The following is a 13,854-nucleotide window of genomic DNA, read 5'->3' on the forward strand; positions in this document are numbered from 1 at the left end:
TTTCTTGAATGTTGCTGCTGTGAGATGTACAACAAATAACATTGTACAACTAAATCCCATTGTCTGCAAATATTCACCTGCTGCCTCTGCCCTGCAGTTACAAACTCTCCCGTGAGGCCGAAGCAGCTGCTGATACCAACATCCTGTCCCCCAAATCCCAGAAAAGCATGGTGAAGAGGATCAGCACGTGAGTATGATGGGGCAGAGGGGTTTTGGGGTGGGAATATGGACCTGGATAACTCAAGCAGTGCTCATTGAATCAGCTGCAGAACCTGGCTGGGGGTCCACAACCCTGCTCTGCTTTAAGGAGAAATGCAGCCTTGTGGCTGAAGCTGTCCCTTTGTGTTGCTAGAAGCAGTCATGAGGAATATTAAAGACAGAAGAGACCTTCCTATGGTGTCAAAAAAGGGGGAACCATTTTAGTGCTGGATTATAATTCAGTACCTATTGTGTAATAACTTCACTGAATGCAGCAGGAAAACAGAGTAAATGAGGATTAGTCTGGTCTATTATTAGTCTAAATTGCTATAGACATGCAAAAATTCCTTGCAGGATTTTAATATGAAAATCAAGTTAGCAAAAACGCATTTGATAGTGGAAACAATCTGCCTTCCAGCTGGAGAAGGAAAAAAAAAATCATGGGACATGGTCCAATTTGGTGTAATACCACAAAGATTCAAACAGGAGGTGGGTAGAGGACAGGGCCATGCAGCTGGACTTGGGAAACGAGGCTAGCAGGAATGCAGGCAAAGCTGCGTGGAATAAAGCAGAGCTCAAAGACTGAAATAAAAATATCTGCACTCTGAATGTGTTTTCAAATGAATACTGCAGAAAAGCAGTGACTGACACCTCTCTGAGCTATATTAAATCATTAACTGCATGCTGATGCTCCCTGCTCCTCCTCTTGGTGGGTCAGACCAGTTGTTTCCTTTGAAACTCCTTTCAAGTCACTTGACCTGCATTTAGAAATGAGTCTTGGGAGGGAGTGCCTTTAATTTACACTTTGTGATCTCCCTGTGGTGTGCATCTCCAGCCTTCTAGAGAGACCCTGGTACCTGTGGCACCCTGACAGAGGGCAGGAATTGGCAGTGAATTTGCCCTGTGAAGCCCTTTTTTTCCTATTAAATGAGGCTGAAAATGTGAAGAGACCAAAGGGGAATGTTGTTCTAGTGGGGCATGAGCTGGTGGTGGCCTTGCAGCTGTGGCACTCTGGGTCAGGAAGGTGTTGTTAGCCTGTAACAAAGCCTCTGGACAAACTGTATGAACACCACAGAGGAAATGAAAACAACAGGCCACTCCAAAGAGGAAAAACCTCCAGAATGTAAGAGTTCTGAACCAAGGGACAGCTGTGCTCAGCCCAGCTCTCACTGACTGCCTTTTATGCTTTCTTTCTTTCTATACTAGACTTTTTCTGGGCACTGATGTGTTCACCCCACCCAAAGAACAACCCCCGAAGAGCTCTCCTGTGGGAGGGAGCTCCGGGGAAAGCACGGATTCAGCCAGTGTTTCATCGTGTGAGTTTAACCACTCTGAAACTGAGGATGTGTGTGTGACTCCCGTCTCTAGCCCTGAGGACCCTCTGAAAAAGGTACAGCTGAGGCCTCTGCACGCTGCAGGCAGGCCCAAGACACTCGCCCAAGGCTCTTGGTCTTGACTAGAGCATTGGTTTTAGTGAAATGGAGAGAGAAATGTGTAAAAATGGAAATAATCCAGTCAGGGCTCTTGCACAATGATCTGTGTTGCCCCTTACAATGGATTTGCTCCTGTCAGGAAGCTTTTGAGCAAGGCAGAGGGAGAGAAAGGCAAAGGCAGAGCCAGGGAAGGAAGGGGGCAGTTTCAAGGAGGGTGACAGAGAGGGAGGGGTGTGTGTATTTCCACTTGTGCTAAGGCTCTCCCCTGGAGCAGGAGTGCCTGTGACAACTCTGCTCCTTCCCAGCCGGTCCCAGTTCCTGGCTTGCCGCCTGCAGCCTTATGCTGTTCCTTGGATCTGCTGCCACCTCCTGGGCTGCTCTTACTGCGAGGCCACAGCATCCCCAGCAGGACAGGGATTGTCATTAAATGCTGTAATCAATCAAGTGAGGTTCAGTTTTCCTGGAGGCAAGGAATCCCCCTGCCTGCAGGCTGGGCAGTGTGTGGGTGACTGAGGTTTTGTCTGTGTCTGCTGCTTTCTCCCGTTCCCTTGGCACAGTGACACACCCAGACACACCCAATGTCCCCTTTGTGACAGTAGTTTCCTTTCTGTTGTGCAGATCTCTGGCCACCCCTTATCCTTCTGTTCCCCTGACTCTTCCATGAGAACACCTTCCTCAGGGGTGTCATCTTCACCCTCTTCCCTGCTGGCCTCCAGCGACGACAAGAGCTCTGTGGGCTCTGACAAGGGCTATGACTCCGACAAGGGCTCCATCAGCTCCGACAAGGGCTCCAGCACCAAGGGCTCCATCTCTGACGCTGGCTCGGACAGTGGCTCCATCCCCAGCAGGGACTCGGGCTCAGTGCCCAGCAGTGCCTGCAGAGCGCTGCCCGTGTACAACCGGCAGAGCGACGGCTCCTGCATCATCCGCGTCAGCATGGACGGGCTCCAGGACAGCGTCTACAAGAGCATCCTGGTGAGTGCACGGCTCTGGGCTGGGCACATGTGTGCAGGGGGGTGCCTGAGCCTACCTCTGCGTTTTGAGAGCACCCCTTCACTCAGCTGGCTCGTCAAACCTGGCTGGAAAGGGAAAATGGCACCTGGTGCCATGCAGAGTGTGTGGAGCTTGGTAGGAATGAGATGTTTGGAAACAGCTTTAGGGAAGTTTCTGGTCTGGAAATTGAAGTTTGTGTATTATCAGAAAGCTCCAGGTGAAGCACTGTGAGCACACTGAGGTTTTGACATAAGATGGATGTTTTCCCTGGAGCAGCTTTCCCCAGGACCTGGTTTCTGGAAACAGGGAGTTGACAAGCCCTTTAATTCCACAGCTTCTCCCCGTGAAGCAGGGAGACTCCCTGCTCTCTCCCAGACTAGCAGCCCCAGAATTCAGGCATTTGTCTCTCTGCTTGTTCCACAGACATATCCCAGCAGTGCCACTGGTGCTGGGACCACGGGTGATGTGGCTTAGCTCAGCTGGGGACCCTCAGGATCTGCTGGGGGGGAAACAAATGTGGGGTAGTTCTCAGCACCTTTAGTTCCTGATTTTAATGGTCTCACTTGCCCAAATCCAACAAGTTGTTCCCTGAGGGCCTGATGGATTTGGCTCCTGGTGAGACTGCAGGAGGCTCTGGAGGAGCCCTGTGTCTGCTCCAGATGCACTTGCACAGCACACAGCAAACACAGCTCCAAGGCCAGGAAGCTTTGCAGGATGTCCAAGGAAGTGCTTGGTGCAGGAGCAAACAGCAGCTGGGGCAGCTGTTCATAGGGACTTTTGGGGCTGGTGGGAATGAGGTCTCTCAAAGGGAGCAGGCCCTGGGATTTACTCCTGTCTCTGCTAGTACTGTGTCTGTCAGCTTGAACAGAAAAGCCAGCACCTCCAAATGTCATAAATATGGAGTTTGGTATCACACATAAATACTGAGTCAGCACCTGCCCCTTCGTTACTGACCTGTTTTTTCGGTTTTCTGACATCTCTTCCAAGAACAAGCAGTCGGGTTTTTGCTAACTACTAAATCACAAGAATGAATGAGAAGAATCTCATTGCACCTTATCTTTCTAGATAACCAACCAAGACAGAATCCCTGATGTCACCCAGCGAGCCTTGCTGAAGCACAACCTTGAGCCTGATGCAGTTGAAGATTATGAGCTTGTGCAGGTCATCTCTGAGGACAAAGGTAGGGAAGCAGAACTCTGCTGCTGCCTGCAAAGTTCTGTTGGATTTCAAAGAGAAGAGTAAAATGGGAAGCATTAGAAATGCTGTTGACATGTCAGAGCTGCCAGCGAGAACCCCCTGGCTGCTCAGGGGTGGTTTCTGTCAGCACAGCCCCCTTCCCACAGGCAGAACCGGCTCCTGGGCTGCCAAGCTCAGTCTGTGTGTGCCTTGCAGCCATAGAGTGACCTCAGGATCCTGGGTGGGGGTGATGTTCTGCCTCCCTGGGACCAGGCCCTCGGGCCCCACCCATCATCAACCTTCTCTGAGAGCCTGCCAGGGCCTCTGCCAGGCTGAGCACGGCCTGGGCTGGCCTCCCCCTCCTGCCCTGCTCCCTGCCCTGCAGGAAGCTGCTCCCGCTGCTGCTCTGGCAGAGCAGGGAGAGGGCCCTGCCCACCCCATCCTGCTGCTGCTCGCTGTCCTCTCTCAGCTCTGCTGCTGCTGTGCCCTCCGCACTAACGCTGCTGTGTTCTGCAGAGCTGGTGTTCCCCCGCGATGCCAACGTGTTCTACGGCATGAACAGCCACGTGAACTTCGACTTTGTCCTGCGCAAGAAGGCGGAGCTGGTTGGCTGAGGCTGCCCTGTGCTGCCCTCCCGCGTTGGGGAATCTGCCACAATTCCCTGTCGAAAATGTGCAATTGGAGCAATGGGCAGCCCTGGTGCAAAGGCTCCAGGCTGCTGCATGTCTTACGGACACCCCATGAGCCAACTCTCGTTTGTGAGGAAAGAGTCTCCTTCATGCCAGTATTATCCAGAAGAAGATCATCTGGACTCACTTTTAAAGAACTGAAGCAAGTTCTGAGTGTGTCTGCCTGAACCAGCTGAAAACGTTTTGCACTTGTTCTACACCAGAGAATGACCCATTTTGGATCTTGTTTCCAAAGAACTTTAAAATGAATGAACTGCACTTGCCTTTGTGTGAGCATCACAAATGGGACAAACAGCCACTGCTGTGTGTTGGATGGAGGTCATAATGTCCAATTTAAAACAGGGTGGTTTCCCTTGGACTTGGTTAAGCCATGGACCAGAACTCGATGCCTTTTTTGTGATGGATGGACATCCTCCCAATGTGCAATTCCTCTGCTGGAACTGAACTCTGAACCTCTTTAAAAGCCATAAGACATCGGATTGTAAGCAGCCCTGATTTGAGACACATGAAATACATACAGTATTTCTGGTTCTGGTGGTAGCACTGTGCATCCCTGCACAGATCTAGGAGTTATTATCCAAACAGATAGCTTAGGATTGTTAAGGATCATTAGTTGAAACTGAGTTTATCCATGCCTGGGCCTTTTCCCCCCAGTTCTGTGGCACTATTTTGCAAAATTGGGCTCAGGTAAGTTTTACACTACATTTGGATTTATCACTTCTGTTTACAGGTAGGTAAAACAGACCGACTGTAGGTCTCCTGTAGCCAGGAGCCCTACAATAGGTCCCACAAACCTGGTGTAGGTCACAGTCTGAACAATCTTTGAATTCCATTTGTTTGTGTGGAGGGAGGGAGAAAGAGGGGAGGTTGTTACTGAGCCTTAACCTTTGCCCAGAGTTAGGGCAAAACTAGAAGTTCAGTTTTCTCTGCTTTTGGTGTCTGTACAGTGGAGTTACTTGTGTACATAGCATAGCTCCTAATGTATATAGTACTGCTCCCTCAGAGAGTGTATGGCAGTGTTAAGCTGAAACGTGAATGTTCTGGATTTTAAAATTACACTTTCCAAATGTTTATATATGTTATGTTTTTAACTGCTTACCTGTAATCTTTATATGATAAGTATATAAATTGTTTTTCATTAATATTTGCCTGGAATCAGTCAATTTCCTTTTATTAGTGCATGTCAGATGTGTAAAAACACCTCACACCACTTCCCGTGCTGTCATTTCCTTCAGCTTCTCCACTTCTCCAGTTTAACTTCCCAGCAGCAAAGCCAAAGCCCTCCCAGTGCATCAGCCATGCACACAGCCTGTGAGAAATAAGGATATTGTGTGCCATTTCTTGAGGTTTCAGCTTAAAGATTTCCGTAACTGGGTAATTTAGACTGCACACCAATTTTATGTCTTCTGCATGAACTCATTCTTCACACACAAGGTAAAGGACCAGTCAGCAAGACTGAGTCCTTGTCTGCTCTGAAATGGACACAGGCATTTAATTCCTATATCCTTCATTTGTTCCCCTCCCCTGAAACCACCACCCAGCCCCCAGTGCCACTCACTTCCCGAGTCAGCTGAAAGGAAAAACATTCACAAAACCCCCAAGCTAAAAACCCCAGCCCTGTTGTAAAGTTGTTTTCCATAAACTGCTACCACTCTGCTTAAGGAAATCAGAGTTAAAGCAAACTCAGTTTCCCTGGGCACCCTGACCAGCTCCACTTCTCAGCAGTTCTGTCCCAGGCTGACACATCCCCACATGCACGTGAACCTGCCCTGGCTGCACGGGCTGGCAACGAGGCCAAGGGGCCCAGAAGCTCCAGTTCAAGGCTGTGCAAAGTGATGCACAGATCTTTTCCATCTTTCATTATTTGAATGAAGTTAACCAAAACAAGGACAACTCAAATACCTTGCATTTTTTAAAATCTATGCTCTGTTAGTGTGCTGATGCAGGGAAATGATGGGTCAGCACACAGGGAAATCCCAGAGCAAGGGGGAAGGAAGGAGAGGCACTGAGGTGGATCTGTCATGGAACAAAAAGCACGAGGGTGGAAGAGATGTGGCCTTGTATCCACAGTGACACCTGACAGTGCTGGATGCTCACCTGGTCACAGAGCCCTGCTCCTGCAACACCTCTGGGACTTGCAGCGTCCTTCACACAGGCCATGTGGGCTCAGGACCTGCCGAGGAAGCAAAAGAGGGATTGTGAGGAAGGAATGGTGTGTGGGCCATGGTGCAACCTCCATACTCACCAGGTCGTGTGAGCACCTACTCCCACATGGACACCAGCAGGAACTTGGCTTGCAGGTGGGAACTGCAGAATGGGCACTTTATACAGCCAGTGACTCCACTGGAGAGGGACACAGCCAAGGATGCCCTGAGCTGGACTTCCACTGGCCTCCAGTTAACATTCAGGGATGGGCTGGAGGGGGCTTGGAGCAACCTGATCTAGTGAAAGGAGTCCCTGCCCATGGCAGGGGGCTGGACTGGGTGACCTTTAGAGGTGCCTTCCACAACCCAAACCATTCCAGGACTCTCCCACACAAGAAGAACACACACAGCTGCTCATCTTGCACCAGGTTCTATGTATTATCAGACCGGCTGACAGGTAATAACATGTCTTCTGCAGCAGAAAGCACAACATTGATCAGTAATTATTCAAAACAAACAAAAATTAAAACCAAAACCCCAGCCACACATAGTCAATGCACAGATCTGCCAGCAGGCAAGTCTCCAGATGGCAATTCCAGGAGGGAATCCTCCCACTGCCCAGAAGCTCAGGGTCTGTGCCAGTACAGTCCGTGATCACCTGGCCTCTGAGAAAGGTTTTTTTTTTAAAAAAATAAACACCATGTCCTGCTGGCATGTGAGCCAACAGCAAAAACATCAGAACTCATCCAAAACATAGAAAAGTTTGCTCCTCACATGAAAAAATATCCAGGCAAGTCGCCTTTCCGTCCTGTAACACACAATTCAATCGCGCTGTTGAAAGAGTAACATTGCTGTAGGTTCTTTTGGTTTTATAAGGAGAGTTTGTAACCTAACTTCTTACATTTTAAGTTCCCAAAACTCCTACACTTGCTTTCATGGCCTAAATAAACAGGCCTGCCAACAGGTCCTGGGATTTTGTTTCCTGAAGGACTAAGTTGAGGTGGGGGTGAAGCAGGATGCGACATGGACCAACTCTGCCTGCATTCCCTTCAGGTAGTACAGAGACAAATAAATCCAGCCACCTCCACGTGCATGGCTTCCGTGATTTCCAAGACATCCATTCTGGATCCAGAGGCCTGTTTAGATGGGATGCAGCAAGATTAAAAATGAGCTGGTGGGAAGCCAGCACTGGTTTTGTACAGGAGCGTGACGGGGAGAAGACAAAACAGAGGAGCACTGCTCTCCTGCATTGAACATTTTGGGGAAACATCTTGGTTCTGCTAGGGATCCCTTTGGAAAACAAACCCAAATCCCCCAGCTGCTCAGCAAACAGGGTGGTAAAAGCCTACAGACCTACAGGGAGTAACAGTGAGTGAGCAGCCCAGGTACAGCCATCCCGAAAGGCACTGACGTTTGTACGCCTCTATATATTAATCTTTATAAATACAGTGTTCTACACGAGGAACTGTGGAACGATGTAATTCCAGGCTGGTTTCTTCTAACAAAAGCTTGCCAGGGCTTTTGCTTGGATCTGGAATGCTTGTTCCTCTTCCTCCTTGGTGTCCCACCCTGTCCTTGGCAGCCTGGGCAGGTGCCCAGTCCAATCTCGCGCCCGGCCCTTGGCAGTGGTGGGAAGGAGACCACATGAAGAGCTGCTCTACAACTTTCCAGGGTGAAAAGCTAAAGTGTGAGGCAGGTTCAGCTGTCAACAGGGCCCCGGGAGGCAGGCAGTCATAGCTCATCCCTGGGGGACGGCGTGTCGAGGGCTGGCTGCGAGGGCAGCGCGTCCTTGTTCTGCGCGTCGCTGTGGATCTTGCCCTGCTGCCGCGACTTCCAGGAGTGCGTCCTGTCCCAGTCCGTGGACACGGTCTCGTTGTCCCAGATGGTGGAGGTCTCCGTGTCGCTGAGGTAGCCCGGCTGCCCCGTGTAGTGCGTGGGGTAAACCAGGAGGGGCTCTGCTGAAAAGGCCTTCAAGTCTCTGGACTCGTAGTACTCCATGTACTTTGTGCTACGGAGGAGAGGAACACCATCAGCAACAGAGGAGCCTTTGCTGGTGCCCAGCGTGTCCCTGGGAGACAGGGTCAGTCCAGGGAGCAGTGTCTGGGGCTGGGGGTAGGTGCTAGGGTACAGCCAGAACCACGTCCTTACAACCACACACACCTGTACAACCAAAGCCTGTTCCCAGGGACAGACAAGTGCCTCAGACAAACAGCCCACAAGCCCTGCCCCAGGCAGGCAAAATTACCCTCTGTCACCTCCTTTGACCTGTGCCAGGAGGACAAAACCAAGCACCACAAGGAGTCCCCACCAACCAGGCTACCAGCAAGATCTGGTTTAAGATCAGTCAGCAAGGCCCAGCCCGTGTTCCCCTGAGCTACAGCGGGACTTACACAGGGTGCTTGTTGTACATGATGGGCAGGAATTCATCCACGGGCAGCATCTTGCTGAAGGGCTCAGCCCCGATGAGCTTCTGAGCGCCGTGGAAGGAGATGGCGTAGCCCAGGGTCCAGTAGGAGTAATCAGCTTCCACCAGGTTCCGCACATTGGGAACGGCTCTCTCGGGCTCCTGCACCTGCATCCTCTTCCGGCCTATGTAGCTTCAGGGGTGGGAAGATCAAAGAGATTGGAACCAAAGTGAATCCGCAGCAATTAGGACAAGACTGCTCCTGTCAGCCAGGCCAGGGCAAAGGGTCAATCCCAGAAGTAATCCCTGACCCAGCTCACAGGTTTCTATCCTGCACCACTACCAGACCTCTGAGACTCCACCCAGTGGGTGGGACAGCTGGGAAAGGCTTCCCAAGGGAGCTAGGATGACACATTCTAAGGCTCAGGACTGAGCTGTGCTGGTTCCTCTGTCAGCACCTCCAGCACAGCTGGGGTCAAACAGCGCTGTCCACCACGGGCAGGGATGGTGCCCCAGGGGACGGATCTGTCAGGATGGGAAGAGCCATCAAGACGACTGTGCCACCATCCCCTGCACTGCAGCATCAACCTGCACCTCTGCCACGGCCCAGCAGTGCTGCCAACCTCCCCAGGTGCCCAGGACCTGCCAGAGGAGCAGGAACTTACATCAGCTCCCAGTCTAACTGGGCTTGCTCGATGTCGTCCATCAGCTTCATGAGCTTCCTCTTGAACTGGTGCTCGAAGCGCACATCGTCCTCAATGACCAGGGTCTTCTCCAGGCCCCTGCTCACCACCTGAAACACGAGGGCTCCAATGTGAGCAACGTGGCCCCCATGGGTGCCCTGCTGTCACTGGGGCCAGCCTGACCTGGCACTGCCCTCCAGGCCATGAGGGCAGGGAGGCTGGAGAACCACTCTGACATATACGTGATATGTATGCCAAGCCACTGGAACTTGCTCCTGCTCAAACGCAGAGTAAGGGGGAAAAAAAACTAGGAGTGCTTCTTTAACCCTATTTGCTTTTGCCTTTCTTCTAAGCAGGTTTGCCCGAAGCAGGATACTGGATATAAAAACGGTCATGAAAAGGTTCTGATAAAAATCACTTTGAGCTGTGGGCAAATGAATCACAGAATCCATAAACTGTCTCGGCTGGAAGGGACATTACAGCCCATCCAGGTCTACCCCACTGCCATGGGCAGAGACACCTTCCACTAGCCCGGGTTGCTCCAAGCACCATCCAACCTGGCTTTGAACCCTGCTAGGGGTCCAGGGGCAGCCACAGTTTCTCTGGGCACCCTGTGCCAGGGCCTCAGCAACCTCCTAGGGAAGAATTTCTTCCCAAGATCCCATCTAATCCTGCCCTTTGGCAGTAGGAAGCCATTCTGCCTTGTCCTGTCTCTCCATCCCTTGTCCCAAGTACCTCTCCAGCTCTCTTGGAGCCCCTTTAGGTACTGGAAATGGAAAGGGGAGAGTGTTCACAGAACACTCCATTCAAGAAAACCCCAGCAATCCAAGGAAATCAGTCCCATCCTACACTTCCAGGAACCTGGGCAGGATCCAGTGCTCTGCCCCAGCACTGGCTGTGCACCAGGACACAGCACCTTCCTGCAGGACCCCTGAGGCACCCCAAAATCCTCACCTCCTTCCAGATGTAGTAATGGCTCAGGAAGCAGCCAATCTCTCCTCTGGTTAGGGGCCTGGAGGAATATGGGTCCTGGTATCCTGGCAGCATTTCGATGCTGAGAGCTTTGAGCTGACTCGTGTTCAGTGCCCTGGGAAACAGACAGGATTTATCACCATTGCAAAGAAATAAGTCAATTCAAGCAGGACACAGGCACAGCACGGGGAATGCTGCTGACGTTCAGGGAAAAGCCACACCTTGAGAAATTCCTGCACTTGTTTTGCTCATAAACACAGAGGAAAATGAACTTCTTGATTTACATCTCTAAATTAAGTTGATAAATTGTATCCTTAACTCTGCCAAAGACTTCTCATGGGACCATGGTCTTTAACTCTGCCAAAAACTTCCTGTGGGACCACCCACTTGCCAGGTGCTTGGCTTTGGTTGATTTTCTGAGGCCTTGATAAGATCCCAAGTTTCTTAGATCACTAGATGCTAAGTGGGCTTCTGCCTCCTTGAGGCCTTTTTGCATCTCACAGACTCAAAATTTCTGCCTCGATTTCTCATTATAAAAAGGTCTTAACACACCTTAGAATCACAGAATCATTAAGACTGAAAAAGTTCTCTAATATCCTTGAATCCAAGGATTAACCCAGCAATTCTCCCAGGGATGGGGCCTCCACCACTGCCTGCTGCCTGGGCAGCCTGTGCCAGAGCCTGACCACCCTTTGCATGAAGATATTTTCCCCAGTTGTCCACCCTGAGCATTCCCTGGCACAGCTTGAGGCTTTTTCCTCTTGTCCTCTCCCTTGTTACTGGGAGCAGAGCCTGGCCCCTCCCTGGCTGCACCCTCCAGCTGTGCAGAGCCAGAAGGTCCCCCCTGAGGCTCCTTTTCTCCAGGCTGAGCTCCCCCAGCTGCTCCTCAGCAGATTTATGCTCCAGGCCTTAGAGTAACCTTGCAAAGGGCTGTGTCAGGGTCAACCCTGTAGCACCACAGCTCTGTAGCACTAGGATGGACAATATTCCCAGGAGTCAACTGCTCCATTCACAGAAACCTGTGATTTTAACCTGATTTTGACCCTAGTCTGAACCTCAGTGCCCTGGTTCTGTCACAGAGACTGACCAATTGCAAAGGAGGAAAGAAACAGAGCAGAACTGCCCCACGCAGATGGTCAGGGAGATGCAGCTGGTGTTCAGCTCCTCCACAGCCAACCCTGCCCTGCTGGAAGTAGGGCATCCAAGGAGATGCTGTGAAGCAGTAAAGCACATCCCCCTCTGAAAACATCCTCAAACACAACCAAAACTCACTTTCCATCCACAGCCTCCACTACCTTCACTGCAATCTCCTGCTCATAGAGTGTCCGCAGCATCCGATCCCGCCGGTCCTTGCGGCGCTTCAGGTTGATCATGAAAATCTGGGTGGAAGAGAAAAACACCAGGGCATCAGGCTGGGAGGGAGGGAGAAGGGAAGTCCTGATCCACCCTCGCCAGCAGCCCACTGGAAAAGCAGCTCTTGTGAAAATACCACGTGTGTTTGCTCCAGAATTTGTCAGAAAGCTGAAGTTGGTTTTGAGTTGGAAGTGTAGAGGCTTTTTCTTTAACAACTACTTTTTATGGATGTTCATGGAGGAAACTTGCTCTTTGAGGATGAAGAAAAGTGAGAGGAGACCAGTTAGAGCCAAAAAGATAAAGGATATTTAGGCTTATATCAAACAGAGTAACACGGCCATGTGCAGCATCATCAGTCCCAGAGGAACACTGATCCACACCACTGACACTGCCTGGATTTAGGGTTACCAGCAGGACCACCACCCAAGTACAAGGCCATGGTAAAGAGAGCATTTTTGTGATGACTTCAGGCACTGAAAATCCACTGTGATCCCTGTGAGAGCAGAGAGCTAAGGCTTAGAGCAGAGATGTCTGGGCAGGGCTCTGTTCAAATCCTTGAGGAGACTGTTGGAGGGCACAGGACTGAAGCCCTCACTGCAGGTAACCCTCAGGGGTTCAGGGATATTTTTCAGTCCCAGGCAGACTGGCATAAGCACAGCCTTGTAGTCCATGGAGCAAATCCTCATCCCAGTAAGAAGTGGAACAAATTTCAGCTCAGTACAAATGAAAGAATAATAAACTGGATAAACAAAGCACAGCCACAAAGGACAACATGGAAAAATCCTGGAGCAGCTGTGCCTTAAACACAGATGCTCAAAGACACACAGCTGGATGGGGTCCAGCTTCAGGAGCCCCACACACAGATGGAGCAGAGCACACCAAGAAGACAAAGGCTCCCCTGATCCCCACAATCCTCAGTCCCAGAGCCACCCTGGCAGCTGCACACACAGGTTGCTGGCTCTGGAATAACACAGACACCAGGCAATCAAAGGCTCTCCATCCCTCTCCAGCCTCCTCCCCAGGCATGGTTTGCATCCCTGGGGGTACCCAAGGTGGGCCAGAACTCAAGTGTGAGACAGCTCTCCAGTATCTCTCAGGTAACAGAAATCCTTCTCTCCTGCCACTGGAAAGCTGGAGAGCTTTAGCAAAGGCCCAGTTTCTGTCCCAGATGGAAGGGAGGCCAAGCTGCTCTCCAGAGTCAAATGTAGAGCAAACAGCACAAGATCAGGGCGGTTAACCTGCTTTTCAGCCTCACTTCTGCCTTCTTTTCCTGGCTGGATTAAAACAGAATCGTGGCGTTGTTTAAGTTGGAAGGGATGTTAAGGATCAGGTGATGAGTGAGAAGACAAAACAATGAACAGCAGAACAGGAACAGGCTCCTTACTTCATCAAAGCCCATCTTGTCAGGGCGCTTCGGAGGGACGGAGATGTACTGAGAGGGCTCCACGGGAGGGCGATCGACTGAAAGAGAGGAGAGGCCCCGGTGTCACCATGGCACAGCCTGCATGGACAGGCCCTGGTGTCACCATGGCACAGCCTGCATGGACAGGCCCCGGTGTCACCATGGCACAGCCTGCATGGACAGGGCACGGTGTCACCATGGCACAGCCTGCATGGACAGGCCCTGGTGTCACCCTGTGCACAGCCTGCATGGACAGGGCACGGTGTCACCATGGCACAGCCTGCATGGACAGGGCACGGTGTCACCATGGCACAGCCTGCATGGACAGGCCCCGGTGTCACCATGGCACAGCCTGCATGGACAGGGCACGGTGTCACCATGGCACAGCCTGCATGGACAGGCCCCGG

General features: G+C 51.3%; 2 protein-coding genes across 2 annotated transcripts in view; one reads left to right on the top strand and one right to left on the bottom strand.

Moving 5' to 3' along the window:
- The window catches only part of RGL1 (ral guanine nucleotide dissociation stimulator like 1), a 53,644-nt gene extending 48,013 nt beyond the window's left edge, over positions 1-5,631 (top strand). Inside the window, exons 14-18 of the mRNA XM_063407750.1 lie at positions 98-187; positions 1,405-1,588; positions 2,250-2,606; positions 3,690-3,804; positions 4,317-5,631. Coding sequence (XP_063263820.1) covers positions 98-187; positions 1,405-1,588; positions 2,250-2,606; positions 3,690-3,804; positions 4,317-4,414 — 844 coding nt within the window. The 3' untranslated portion in view covers positions 4,415-5,631. The remainder of the gene's footprint in view (positions 1-97; positions 188-1,404; positions 1,589-2,249; positions 2,607-3,689; positions 3,805-4,316) is intronic.
- A 1,416-nt stretch (positions 5,632-7,047) lies between these two features.
- Positions 7,048-13,854, bottom strand: part of COLGALT2 (collagen beta(1-O)galactosyltransferase 2) — a 47,054-nt gene continuing 40,247 nt past the window's right edge. Inside the window, exons 7-12 of the mRNA XM_063407751.1 lie at positions 13,430-13,506; positions 11,965-12,071; positions 10,675-10,807; positions 9,703-9,830; positions 9,024-9,230; positions 7,048-8,641 (exon numbers count right to left, since the gene is read on the bottom strand). Of these exons, the coding sequence (XP_063263821.1) occupies positions 8,365-8,641; positions 9,024-9,230; positions 9,703-9,830; positions 10,675-10,807; positions 11,965-12,071; positions 13,430-13,506 (929 nt within the window). The 3' untranslated portion in view covers positions 7,048-8,364. The remainder of the gene's footprint in view (positions 8,642-9,023; positions 9,231-9,702; positions 9,831-10,674; positions 10,808-11,964; positions 12,072-13,429; positions 13,507-13,854) is intronic.

This window comes from Prinia subflava, chromosome 10, assembly GCF_021018805.1.
Source record: "Prinia subflava isolate CZ2003 ecotype Zambia chromosome 10, Cam_Psub_1.2, whole genome shotgun sequence".
Classification (NCBI taxonomy): Eukaryota; Metazoa; Chordata; class Aves; order Passeriformes; family Cisticolidae; genus Prinia; species Prinia subflava.